This window comes from Typha latifolia, chromosome 15 (assembly GCF_019914945.1).
Source record: "Typha latifolia isolate L0001 chromosome 15, TyphaL0001v2, whole genome shotgun sequence".
In the NCBI taxonomy this organism is placed as follows: Eukaryota; Viridiplantae; Streptophyta; class Magnoliopsida; order Poales; family Typhaceae; genus Typha; species Typha latifolia.
The window spans coordinates 6,403,087-6,417,645 of NC_133100.1; the positions used below are offsets into that span (position 1 = coordinate 6,403,087).

The window sequence follows — 14,559 nt, forward strand, 5'->3', positions numbered from 1 at the left end:
GAAGAATCGTTTATCTTAATAGTAAATATATTTCACCAAAATTAATATTACTCTTTTTTTTATAGATCATGAGCCTGTAGACTAATCATGGACTAGAGAAAGAGACGAGTACTTTCTGATATATATGCTAATTATATCTTAATCGATAGATTGACTTTCTTAAGTTGTTGAACTTACTCATTGTATCCTCTAATAAAATCTATTATTTTACCTTAAAAAAATTTAGACTAAATTTATTATATAAATAAGTGAATTTTTAAACTATTTAGATTTATATATTTAATGCGTATTTACGATAGTATACTTTTTAATATCTAACTGATGGTAAAATTAGCAGTGTATCATTTTCATGAGGAAAAAAAAACAATTAAAGTTTGAAAGCTCACCTATTTAGCCTATAAGTTTGAAAAATAGACCTATTTCACTAAAAAAGTTTCATGATGAAAGACTGGGAAAAGACCTTTTTACAAATTACACCCTCATCTATACCATAAACATAGAAAATTTTCCAATAGGGATAGATTTTAGTTGGAGAAGAGATGAATGAAGCCAAATATTTTGTGTGCTTCTCCACACCTTTTTTTATTATTATCCAAGCCTCCAAAATCCTGATATAGATGTATTAGAGTAGTAGTCCATTTCAAACTAAAATCTTTGGCATTAGAATGATAGAAACATTCCACCACCTCCTCCTCCTCTCCCATTCATTAATTTTATTTAAGTTGGGAAAACTACATTCCACGCCCTAAAGTTTTCAATATTTACTTTTGAATCATATTCTCAAAATAGCATCATGGAAAGCTATCAAGAGGATAATGTTTGTTTATAACTCTGAAAATATCCTCTCACATGGGTTATTTTTTGAGAATAAAAATCTAAAATATGGATATGAACTTTAATCGAGCACAACTACTAGTGTTAAGATAATATATACCTAATATGAAAATGAGATAAATTTTTAAGTAAATTAGCTAACGAGAACTCTTATATTCAAACCACAAGATTTGCTCTAAATTTACTTACAACCGGTAAAACTACACCGAGTGTGATTCGAATTGGTCTATTAGTATTCGTTTTTATAAAAGGATTGACTTAGTTGTCTAACCTAATTATTGGAAAGAGCCGTCAGTCTACCATCACCACCGTGCATTTATACAACTCGTCTGCAAGTGAATGGTAGTTGAAATGGAGTAGTGTCAAATGAGTGGATGAGTTGATATAGATCTCTCTCTCTATCTCTCTCTCTCTCTCTCTCTCTCTCTCTCTATATATATATATATATATCCATATATGATGGATGCTTCCTCTACTAACGAAGTTTATCCAAATGAGAGGGACTCACAAACAAGCATTGATCAGTGAAAGATGGGAAAAGCTCACCTTCCGGATTTTGAGACGATGAATGTTTCCTTGCCTATGTTTTGCTTTCCATGATTTGATGGTTGACCAATAATTTTGGGTCTTAGAAAGATGAGAGAAGAAAAAAAAATATTATGAAATATAGAAATAAAAAGGAAATGACGAGGTTCCAAAGATCCATATACTTTGTGGAGTTCTACAGCTTTTAATTTACATATAGAATAATAATTTTTAGGGCTTCTTTTTTTCCTTTTGCATAATTGCCACTGATTTTTTTTAAATATCATAATAGCCATCGCGTTATTCCCAATATCAGAAATATATTATAAATGACTAAAATACTCTTCAGTTTAGAGCGTAAAATTTTATCACTATTATTTTCTTTTACAAAGTAGAGAGATTTTTCTTTCGTATTATGATATTGGGTAACATTTAATAGTCGTAAAATTATTTAAAATAATTCATATAGTTTTATGTTACCCTAAGTTCACCTTTAATAGTAATCGGATAGATTCCATAACATTTATGATACTTTCATTTATTATGGTATTTTAAAAGTTTTAGCCGCGATAATAAATTAATCCCTAAATTTTACCCTATATATACCAAAATTTTAGAAATTGTAGAAGGAAATTATTTTGATTCACATGTAATTTCTCGTATAAATACTCTTATTCCTAATAATATTTGCAGTGTTCTTATCGTAAATGGCAAATTTATATTAGATAATTAAAAAAATATAAATGGGGCTAAATGCGCATTTTACCTTATATACTTAAGTAGAAAATTATTTTACTTTTTAATATAATTTTGTTTTGTATTAAATTATTGTTTGCATTTACGACTAAAATAAAATGGTTAATAATAAGATAAATTGATTGGAGAGAAAAGTAATTTGAATATTTTATTATATTTGATTAAATGGTTTTTTTGGTAATTTTAGCAGGTTCTATTAATTTGAATAAAAAAAATATAAAAAGAGTAAAATAATTTTATGCATAAATATAATATTAAATTTTGATAGGAAGCCTTAAAATTCGAATCTAGTTATCGGATATCCAAATAATGATGAGCGGGATGACAGATCACGGTACTTCTTATATCGGATATCCAATAAGGATCCGAAGGTCAATTAGTTAAACCTCCCTCCTTTTTTCCCTCCTAATCTCGTTATTCCGTTATCCACCAGGGGCATAACAGTACACTTCAAGCCCTCCTCCTCGGATCCTGATCTCGTTATTTCCTCCATTCATCAGGGGCAATACGGTAAACTCGACTTCTCTATCTAAAATAGGAAACAATAAAAAAAGCGAGAAAAAGAAAAGAACAAGAAAACCACTAACGAGAGAGAGAGAGAGAGAGAGAGAGAGAGAGAGAGAGAGAGCAAAGACTCAGCTCTCGCGAAGAGCTTTGCTTCTGTGAAACGCAATTCAGCAAAAGAGAAGGAAACGAGAAAAGAAAAGAAAAAGAAAGAAATTTTCTTTTCAACCCTCTCCTTTTTAATTTTTTTCTCTTTCTCTTCTTCGCGAAATCTCTCCGAGTTTGGAATTTTACTTGCGAAATTAGGGTTTGCTCATCGGCGATCGGTCTCCCCGATCCGGTGTATCTCGATTTTGCTTGCCGGAGCACCGGATTGCACCCGGGATTCGAACCCTAGCTTGGGAGGTGGGAGAGGAGGGGATCGGAAGCTGTTGGGGGTTTGGCAATGGTAATCTGCGAAAACTTGTGGGGGGGTTTTGTGGCGAGAAAAATGCTTGCTGAGTTAGCTCTTTCGGTGTAATTGGGTCGGATTCTTGTTCTTTGTTCGTTTAGTTTACTGGACATGTAGTTTGGTGTAGTGGTTCATGAAAAGTCGTGATCTTGTTTTGGTCTAGTGGTTATGGTTTTATGGATTTTTTGGGTTTATAGTTAATGCCAATTCTGTTTTCGTATGAATTGGGCTCAGTAAAGTTTATCTGAATTCGAGAAACTAGTTGATTTATTTTCTCTCTCTATATATATTATTTTTTTGTTCAGTTTCTTGGTCATGCCTACTTCTGTTGTATTTGGTATTTATTTGCACAGTTTGGAGCAGTAATTTGGTTGTAAATAACAGGTAATGGCATCAGAGCTGCTGGCCACAACATCTTGGATGGAAGATTGCATGTCATGGTTTTTCTGGGTATATGGAATTCACCGATTTGGTTTGTGAAAGAGAAGGAGAATCCTGAGATACCCACGTGAGCCAGAGTCGCGGTGTTGTAAATGATGCCACCCTCACCTTCATTGCGGTATTCACCTGCAAGGGAGCGCGTTGAAGAGTCTATCCACAAGAGGGGTCGCAGTTTTGAAAGTGTATTACATCGTAAAGCAAAAGATGACGATCTCAGCTTGTTTACTGATATAAAAAACCACGAGAGGGACAGTTTTTTGCTCCAGACATCAGATGATATTGATGAATCCATATGTAATTCCCATTCTTCTTCTTTTTCTTTCTCCTGTGTTAGGAAACATTCTACACCTTGAAGCTCTCAACATTCTAATAGATAACATAATTTATTTTCTTGGCTATATACTGTTTCTGCATGCTGGCAGCACAATTGCGACACTCGTCTGATTTCAAACTGAGCATCACCATTCCACCACGTGGAGAGAGTAGTGATCTGCTGCATGCTGAAGGTGATAAAGATGATTATGAATGGTGAGCTCCTTTCGTTAAACAGGCTGTTACTACATTCTTCATGCTTAGCAGGCTGTGTTCTGTTCTTTTTATTGCTATGGATAATGTTTTATACTTGATTTTTCTCCCTACCTTCTATGCTACTTTGAGTTTGAAATGTTATTTCGTATTTGAATTGTTTCATGATAAAAAAATGACAGTCACACAGCTTGCCAATACTTTAAGCATTCTCATCATTAAACAAGTTACTAAACCACAAAAGCTCAATATTATCTATTATCATTTTCGAATTTAAATGCATAATATTGAAATCCTAACTAATAGTCAGTCTACTATAAACTGAAACTGAGGTGTAACTAACTAACTAAAGCAGCCAAAGTCCATTCAATTCTCTTCATTATTTCTTTTATAAGATTAAAGGGATGAGTCAACATAGGTCAAGAGTAGTCCTTCTATGCGTATATGAAAACCAAAACTGACCAAAACTGATATCTTTTGTAAAATGTCCATACAAGTTGTACACTTATAGTCTTATAGTACATATGTATTTATATTATTTACTAATTATCTTTAAAACTCAGAATTTGTCACAATATTTATGTTCACGTATTAGCAACCACATGTGTAACGCACATGAATGATTGATGGCTAACGCTAGTCGTTTTACATAAGAATTTTGCATTAATGAAGCAGGTCTCCTAAAGATTTTCTTCATGTATATTCTACAAATGTCGTACTGTTTTTTTAGAATCCTCTGAGCCTGGATCTACATGTCTATAATAAGTAATATCTACTGTCCTGGGATCATCCATCTTGTAATGTCATACATATGGTCAGCTCAGCTCAGGAAATTATCAAAATGATCTAATTTGACAGTCTCCCTTAAATTGTTGAGAATTTGAGTCATCTTTATGCAAAGCTTGCTCTCAAGTCGTCATAGTCATCTTCTTGCAGGATCTATTCCCAAGTCAACACATTCACATCAGCATAGGAATATTAGTTGGATTTGCTGACATGATGTCAATGACACCTTTGGACAGAGATATACTAATTGATCATACATGTTCCAGGGTCATTTTCACATAGAAGAATGTTTAATTTCTTATACAAGCTATCAAAGTCACATTCACCCAGAGCACTGTTCCCTCGCCCTCTCATATAATGCCAAGATCACTCTATAAAAAGGACTCTTCTCTGGTCTTCCTTTATTCTGGTTTTCTCTTTGTTCTGTCTTATAAGGATTCTCAATTGCACCTATTCTTTCTTTTCCAGCAATTTTTGTAATATTTGGCATCACAACCATTTCTTGTCAAGATTTCATCTCGCCCTTTTCTTAAGCCAAAAATTTTCACCTTGTGCAAAATGATAAATATAGTTATTTTGTCTGTGGCAATTTCTGTGCTTGATTTAGATTATTTCCACAAAAAAAATTTAAGTCCTATTTCGTCATTTATAGATTTAATGTCCATAATACATGCAGGTTGCTAAAATGTCACCTGGGGCATACATTATCAGCAAGTCATTATTTGTCAATAATTCCTAAGTAGCACATTTTCAATATCTATATTTGTTCATTATTTATAAAAGGGCATGATAATGCAAATTAAGTAAGAACTCATAAACTATTTAATTGTTCAATATTGAATTGACTATCACATGACTACATGTCCAAATCAAATTGGTTTCTTTCTGAATTGAAAAATCAGAAAAAAGTGGAGTTTAATTACTAGAGCAGTTGATGTTAGCTTTGCTAATCTGCCCAATTAATTATTTATGTAGTGCAACAAACTTTATTTTTTCCTTGTATTTGCTCAATTGACAGAAGTTTTATAAATTAGAAATATAGTTAGGTAAAATATCCACCAATAAATGGAATATTTTTTTGAATGACAAAATTGACTTGTACCCATAACTTTTAAGGTTGTCTTTCTTATCAATATTTCTCAGAATTTGTCACAAATATGAATCATTATAAAACTTGTGGTGACATTTCCGAAAATTAATTAAAGGGAAATATTCTATTTCACATAATGACTTATTTTTCTATATCTAGAGTTGTATACTTAAAGGAACATACGAATAAAATCACTCACAGTTAATTATTACTTCCTAAAAAGACCAGTCTATGACAATTAATTATTACTTCGTAAAAAGGTCTATCACAATTAATTAACCCCTGGTATTTATAGATAAGGGAGATGAGAGAAGTAACATGGGGGCTCTTTGCGTTTGGTAAAAGTGGGAACACCTACTTGCTGATCCCTCTCTTCCTTTCTATGGATGACGAAAAGCAGGGTGCTCCCGATTATTAGTATTCTATTCTTTAGGGCAAGGCATATAAGACTAGATTTGCGGAAGTCAAAGTCTCTCTTGCATAAGCGAGCAAAGAGGCGCCTCTCTTCTTAGGCTTTCAAAGATTCAATTATGAATAAGTACCTTATAAGTGGAGTTATAGTTTATTTCATACATTGCTTATTGTGTTTTATGTGAAGTAGTGGAGCTACTGATTTGTGAGAAATAAAGGCTGCCTTTGCTTCTATAACAGGCTACTGACTCCCCCAGATACACCTCTTTTTCCATCATTGGATGATGAACTTCAATCCATTAGTCAGCCCCGTAGGGGCAGGCCACAAAGTCATTCTTTATCAAGGTCATCCACGGTAAGTGACCATGTCTCTTATCATTCTTTCTTTGGACTAATCAGTAATTCAATTGTTCCCATATGGATAATCATTCGTATTTATTTGCTATGACAGATTGAGAAGACTCCAAGGACAAGTAGAAGCAGTGCCAGTCCACATAGACGAAGCATATCTCCACGCTCTAGTAGTAGTGGAATTCAGTCAAGAACAAGGCCATCTTCAGCTTCTCGATCTAGCCCACCTCCAGTTTTGCGGTTGCCAACACCGTCAAGAAGACCTATTTCTCCAGCTAAACCAACAACACCAACGTCAAGGTCTTCAACGCCCCGTAGGATGAGCACTGGTTCAACCAGTCAAGCATTCTCCTCTGGAAAAAGGGGAACCTCCCCGGCAAAAGCTAATCGTGGAACTTCTGCATCACCAAAACTTCCAGGATGGCAACCGAATCTTCCTGGTTTCCCCTTAGATGCACCACCAAATCTTCTGACAGATCGGGCAGCTTCACGGGCAAGGGGTTTGTCTCCAGCATCTAGAGTTGGAATGGATTCAACATCAAAATTCAGAAGACAATCAGTGTCACCAACTCCATCTAGACGTGCCAGTTCATCACATAGTAATGAACGGGATCGTTTCAGCTCCTATAGTAAGACTTCAGAAGCATCTTCGACAGAAGATGATATGGACTTTATGCACTCAGTACCTGTAGGATTCTCTCGCAACCCCCCTGCAAGAAAACATGCAGTCATAACTAACAGTAGAACGGCTGCATTATCAAACAAACAATCCAGAAATTCCTTTGCAAGTTCTGTCCCTAAAAGATCTTTTGATTCTGCACTTCTACTGATGGTAAGATTTACTGTTAGCTGTTCTGCATATTGCTTTATTTCTAAATGAACTAGAGAATACTAATAGTATTTTAGTGACTTAATTAGTACCACATAAACTTTATATCTACCTTCTTAAGCACTCCTAGTAAAAGATGTCTGATTTATGCAATAATCTGAATTAATCAATTGACAATATATCAAGTCTTGTTTTACTATTTACATTGGCCTAAAATTGTGTGCAAAGGTCGCCTTGACATAGTGCAGTCAGACCTTCGGTTTGCCATGCGTATCTCTTTGCGTTACTTGGTGCGCTGAATACTCCTCTTCTGAATTGGCATGGGGTGGTGTTTTAGAATGGGACGGGGAAGGCTGGATAAATGGCTTGTTGTTTCACTTAATGACCTGAAGCTCCAAATCGATATAAGATTAACATAATCAAACCAAGATGACTAAGCACCAAATCGAAAGAATCTGATGTACTATATGGGGAAAGTTGGACATTTCTACATCATAGAGTTGCATGGTCCTCGGAAGGCTCAAAGATGTTAAATTGGTAACTATGGACAACTCCTGCAGCAATGGAACTAGATCAAATAGAATCATATCTAGAAGGAAAATTCAACAAATTGAGGGCTAAAAGTTAAGGGGTGACGGAGCTATTGAGGAATAAAATCATGTGCGTTTTGTCTATTGATAGTCTTACCCATTCTTTATTAATTTAACCCTCCATGTACAGCCATTAAGACGTGGAGATAAATATATACTCTATCCGAGTTTTCAATTACTAGAAGAATTTTATTAAGTGAGTCCACCTCATGAACCTAGTTTATTTTCTAAGTATTTTGTTGACTTAACAAAATGTTACGAGTCAGATTTGGACTGATTTAGATATAAGAAAATTATAAAAATTTAGGTGGTGGTAGTTTCGGAAGTTAGGCTTCTAATGATTTTGGTTTTACGTAAATCAAAAGTTGGGATGAAAATATATAAATAAAATAGTAAACGAAGGTCAGAGCGGGAGAGATTGATAAATATTTGACGTTGCGTCGGTCGTTGGAGGTTGGTAGACGACCAAGGGTGGTGGTGAACGACCATATAGTAGGGTTGCTATTGAAGGTGATGGCGGCTATGTGTTGAAGATAGAATTAAGTTTCTAACTTAGATCTACTCTTAAGAAAATAAACGGCTATGATTAACTTACTTCTGCTCCTAGATTATCCTACTATTACTCTTAAGATAAACTTAAGTCTAAAATAATTTCTCAATGCTTGAATGCTTGGATTAATAAACAAAGAAGTTCAACCCCCCTCTATATATAGATTCGAATACAATGAGTCATACTCGGACTTAGCCCTAAAGGTTTATACGACTTGAACTAGGATTTGCCTTAGATGTTTACATGATTTAATTGAATTTACCTTAGTAGCTTACTTGACTTAATTGAACTTGTCTTAGTAATTTACATGATATAATTAGACTTGCCTTAAGGGCTTATATAAGAGATAAATATGAATCAATTAAAAAATAAATAGATTTAATTCATCGAGCTCAATGCCCTCATGATGTGATTCGATTAGACCTGGATTGTATCACAAAATATCCAACTAATTGAGTGTCTCACCGAGTTTTAAGTTGACTTGATGAACTTTGAGCACTGATAGATACTAATGTAAGTGCTAGTTGAGGTGAACTTACCTAGATTAGAATAAACAAATTGGGTAGTTCTAAATGTCCTCAATGGTTTTTCTTGTTTTGTTTAGATTTTAGAATTTTTATAGGTTGTCTGGAGTTTTGCAGATCTTTTGACAAAAACTACTGAAATTTCCTGTTCAATAACCTATTGAGCCCAAAACAAGAACCATCACATCAATTATCTTTTTTTTTGTTAGTGTGTATGAGCTGTCTGAATGTAATTGGACCAGCCGAGGAATACTCAAAACTTCTATACTTTAATATTTGAGTTATCCTCTTTGTGCTGGCAAGATAAATCTTTCTAGATCTTTCTTATATGTTTCTCCAACATATAGAAATACAAATTTCTTGAGTCTTTTTTCAATGTTCATTTATAAGTTATAACCTTAGGTCAGATTTAGTTTGAGGAGAAAAAAATGTGGTATAACTTCTTTTTTTTATCTATTATAAAGAAATAAGCTCATGTATTTCATTTTGGCCGAATATATGTATAAGTATACTGGTTACAGAGGATCAGGATTCAGTAATAAATGTAAATGTTTCACCTTTTCTCATTTTTCTCTGAAGTGCATATTCTGCCCCTTATCTCTTCCAGCTAAGGTAGCATCCTTATGAAGAATAGCAGGGATAAACTCGATAGATCCACCCTCCCTTCTGTTTTTTTGTTTTTGTTTTTTCCCCTCAGTCAGAACTGCAGTCCTTTTATTGATGCTGCAGTTTACAGGAAGAGGAGGGGTGGGGAGGGGGAGGATAAACTATCTCCTCCTAAAACCTTCAATATTTTTAGAAAACCATTATTACTATGATTCTTTAACTCATCTTTCATTCATCTCAAAACATTCTCGCACTTTTTATTTTATCCATCTGTTTCTTAAGGTGAAATAACTGAAGAGCCAGAGTATTGCTTAATCATCTTCTTATCGTTTGCCTCTTTTATCTGGTTCATTTTCATGGGGATTGTTTGAAAAATTATAAATGGCTTTCTAGGGGATGTACAATATTATAGAATAGCTTTCTATTGTTGACAGGTTAATTGCATGGTCTTGTTGGGAACTTTCAGTTCTAGAATCACACTCTAAAAATAACTTACTAGAGGGACTTGAATCCTCACTACTCAACAACTTATGTAATTTCATTATTTTCTTCATTTTCTTTTTTTATCTAAAGTAGATGGTGATAGATCTGGGTGCTCCAATCTAAAGGGTTGGTAATTGTACATTTTCTGATCATCTTTCCACCGACTTATTATCAACTACTCTTTTGCTAATAAATTAGCTGAATACTTCTATGTTACATTTATAATGAAACTTCTGATTTGTTTCTCTAGGATCATAAGAAGGCTCCTCATAATATGTTTAGGCCACTTCTATCAAGTGTCCCTGCCGCCACACTTTCTGTTAGGAATGCAAACAATATCTACCGGCCTGTATACTCCAGGAACTCATCACTTACAACAAGCAGTAATGCTAGCTCTGAACCTGGTGTTACTGTTTCTCCTTATATGGAAACTGAGCATGACCTGAATGCTTATGGGTGGGAGAAGGCAGAAGGTTCTGATATCCAAGAGGAAATATCTATCTTTGATAAGGTGGACAAGATAAACGAAGATACTGGCCATGATGAGGGTGCAATAATGCTTCAAAGTGACACTGAAAAATTTGATGAAAATATGACAAACAAGATAGAAGATGTACAAAGTACCAAAGGTAAATTTCGTGAAGAGACAGTCACAACAGCTACTTCTTGTCCTTCATGTGCTGCTTGCTCTATATGTGGAAAGCACTTCCATAACCCAGAAGTGGATGAAGTTACAGATATTTGTCGAGAGTGTACTGAAAAGGATTTAGTTCATCATACGGAAATTGGCACTCTACTTCGTGAGGATGAAGCAGTTCAATCAGAAATTTCAAATGTAAATGGAAGATTTTGTGATGAAGTGCATCTCTCCAGCATTACCAAATTGTCCGAAAAGGATCACATTGAAGTTTTTCTTGGCCATCATGGAAGGAATGATAAATTGCAGCTGGATTGTTTGCCCAAAGTCGGGTCATCTGGAAATATCATGGATATGAGTGAAAAAGATCTTTTTGATGCGCAAATAGGCAGCGAGACTGGAGATGTCATATCACAATATCATCTTGATGGGGAACCAGACAGTCACAATATGGTGATTGACTCCAGACTTGAAACTGGTGCTAAATGTCAACAAGAAGAACCAACTGCACATCCAGGTCTCAAGGTTGACAATCCTGAAGGAAAAGGAATTTCAGTACTATTGCAAAGGTCAACCAGCAGCAAGTGGCCGATTGTGCAAGGAAGGGCTTTTTCTGCTTCAAATATACTTTGTTCTGACCCTTCTTATGCAAGAGATTATACGAGTGCCATGAAACGCAGCATTGGGCGTGACAGTTCCTCAGCTGCTTCTTCTGTTGATCTTGGATCATCTAACAAAATGGAGGCCCTCAAGCATCACCAGTTGAGTAGGAGGAGAATTGAGTTCGACAAATCAAGTTGTCAAAGCCGTGGTTCAGTGTCAGATATGTCAATTAGCAGCTCTTCAGCTGCAATTTACCCCAAAAGTGACATAAGTGAAGAATTTGATTGCCTATCCATAGATAATCTGGTTGTGGAGGACCACACTGCATGCAGGATTGCTACTGGTCCACTGCAGAATACCAAAATGAGTTATCAAGATGAGGAAGTAGGTGTCATCCCACATTCATCCATCACTGAGGAATGCCATATGCTAAAGACTGTTTGTGAGGATGAGGCTTCTGATGCTACTAGCTGTCGCCGTTCCTTTGGCATCCTAGAACAGCCAAGTGATCAGAACATATCTGAGGATCCACAGACCAAGCATGAACCATCACAGGTTTCAAGTAATGCGGATGACTTACATGAAAGTTGTGTTTTCACATCATCTCAGGACATCATGCTTTCTTCTGTGGAACCTAACGTAGCTAAACATCCTGATCATCTCACTGGTATGAGGTTTCATGACTTACTAACTTTTCTTCTCTCCAAGATGTTCTATGCCCCATCATCAAGGTTATAGTCTGATGCCTAATGTCTGTTTCTTTTACTTTTGCATAGACAATACCAAAAATGTATGTATGTAGAATAATTAGGGAAAAAAAACTAGTAGACCATTGTAGGTGATATGAGAACATATGAGATGAATAAGTAATGCCACAAGTAAAAGAGAGAAAAAGAATAGCTGAATTCATGGCTTGTTGTGAGACACACAAGTGAATACAGTTACAGAAAACAAGGAACAAAAGGATATAATTAGAGAAGATAATTGTGTTTACGATATAATTTATTTTTGGTTTTTGAGTGTCTATATAATGTACATGTTTAAGATAATTTCTTTTTGGTCACTTCATATTGCTGGACTGAGAATTTTTGAGTATGCAAATTACTGTTCTATTGTTGGTCAATGAAAAGTTTTAGTGACCTTATTACTCCTCACCTCTGGCAGAAGAACTGGTTGTGATAGTTGACGGGCAGAGAAACATGCAGAGAAGCTTTACATTGGAAGAAGCAACTGACACTGTACTCTTCTGCAGTTCTATCATTAATAATTTGGCCTACAAAGCTGCAACCATTGCAATGGAAAAGGAGGTGAGCGTACCTGAGGCTCCTCACCCAAGAATTACAATTTTAGGAAAATCTAAAAAGGAGAATCTGCATCGAGTCTCCAATGAACATGGTCTTCGTTCTCGTATGGTCAAACGGAAAAGATTGGAAGCTGATACAAACACACCATCCATAGAGTTAGGAGAGAACATCGAGAGCTCAGCCCCCCCACCTTCCATTGATGAAATTCCGAAGACAGTTGACAGTTTGAAGCCCCCGAAGATGGAAACAAAGTGCAACTGTACAATTATGTAAAGAGTAACCAATCCATGCAGTGCGTCGAGGAGATCTCTTGTTCTTGTTGGTGATTGAGGCGGTTTTCATCACCTCAGAAGATATCATCTGCTCTGGTCTCAATGCAGTTGCAAGACTACACGATGCAGCAGTGACATGGCTTTTGGAAAGTTCAAGAATGGAATTAGTGATTTGAGGAGCTACCACCACTGCCTTCTTTTTGTTACGGCTTTATTTCTGATGCTGATCTTTTTTGTTCAGAGGACACCAGTGCAGTTTGAGCTCTATTCTTTTGTAAATTCTTTTTCTTTTCTTGAGCTCTTGCTTTGTTGTGGCTTCATTGTTCATAATTGTTGTAATTCTTAATTTTTGAAGGTAATGGCTTGGCCGCGTGTTCTATTCAGCAAGTATCCATAGTTCTTGTCCCATTATAATCCCTTTTTTCTTTTATAAAACTTTTTTTTTTCTTGAGAAGATCATAAAGCTTGTTTTATATTTCACAAAACATTTTATTACGTTCTCCAAATTCTCAATCTGAAACAACCAAGTGATAGATTTCAATTGGTTTCACTGGATTTGGATGGATTTCAAAATATCTAGCAAAATTTGATGATTTGAAGTCAGATTTGGAGGGAATTTATTTACCACTTAAAATAAAGTATTCTGAATCTCAAAACTAACCCTTATTTGGTTATATTTTATTGAATAGGTGAGAATACTATAAAGGAACGATTAATAAAATGCAATCAATTGAATTCTATTTAAATGAAATAAATTGAATTCCATCCGAAATTTGTTCTTTGGAGATCACGTAGTGCAGCACTATGGGTAGTGATTTTACTAATGAGAAGGTGATCGGAGATTTATTATAATTATTGGGATGTTGTTAGCCCAAGTATTTATAATGTTATTTCTTTTATGCATGCTTTTATTTTATATTTTTCTCAAAATCCTGCATTTTAAAGGTTTGGTGGCCAGATCCTGCAGGGAAAGAACAATACCAAATCCATATATAATTTCCTCCGACCAAAAACCTAGTTCAGTAGCCCTGAATGGAAGTCATTTGGTGTAGGATCCCCACTAGGATCCTCTTATAGCCTACACATTATGATTAATCGATCGGTTGCCCAATCTATGTGCTATTGGAAGAGACAATATACCACCTTTTTTTACGATTGATTGCTGCTGTTATGCTTTTTGTACCTCAAGTACATTGAGGTACAAAGTCGATTATAATTTTGATTTTGGGTCGTAACACTTATGATTTCAATTTTGAGTTAGTGACACTCTTGAGGTCTGGGAGATGATTCCCCTTCACGTTACTGGTGGTGATTCAAGTTCAAAGTTTGTTAAAGCTTCTACTATTTTGATGATCTAAAAAATACATAAACAAATTATGTTTTGAGGGCCATGACATGAGTACAAATCCGACCAAGTGAAGTGATACTCAATTACTCATGATCAGCGATGCAGGAGACATCATATATATATATATATAATAATAATA

The 14,559-nt window shown here is 35.1% G+C and overlaps 1 protein-coding gene across 2 annotated transcripts; it reads left to right on the forward strand.

Annotated features, from left to right (window-relative positions):
- The first annotated feature begins 2,670 nt into the window (after nt 1–2,670).
- Nucleotides 2,671–13,459, forward strand: LOC140801999 (uncharacterized). 2 transcript variants are annotated; one of them, XM_073157403.1, is made up of 7 exons: nt 2,671–3,067; nt 3,455–3,805; nt 3,934–4,039; nt 6,564–6,678; nt 6,775–7,506; nt 10,507–12,163; nt 12,661–13,459. In XM_073157403.1, exons 2-7 carry the CDS (start codon nt 3,604–3,606, stop codon nt 13,071–13,073), a joined length of 3,225 nt encoding a protein of 1,074 aa, XP_073013504.1. In that variant the 5' UTR covers nt 2,671–3,067; nt 3,455–3,603; the 3' UTR covers nt 13,074–13,459. The 2 variants fall into 2 exon arrangements, with proteins under 2 accessions (XP_073013504.1, XP_073013505.1); XM_073157404.1 differs by having other exon boundaries at nt 12,749–13,459.
- Nucleotides 13,460–14,559: the final 1,100 nt, after the last annotated feature.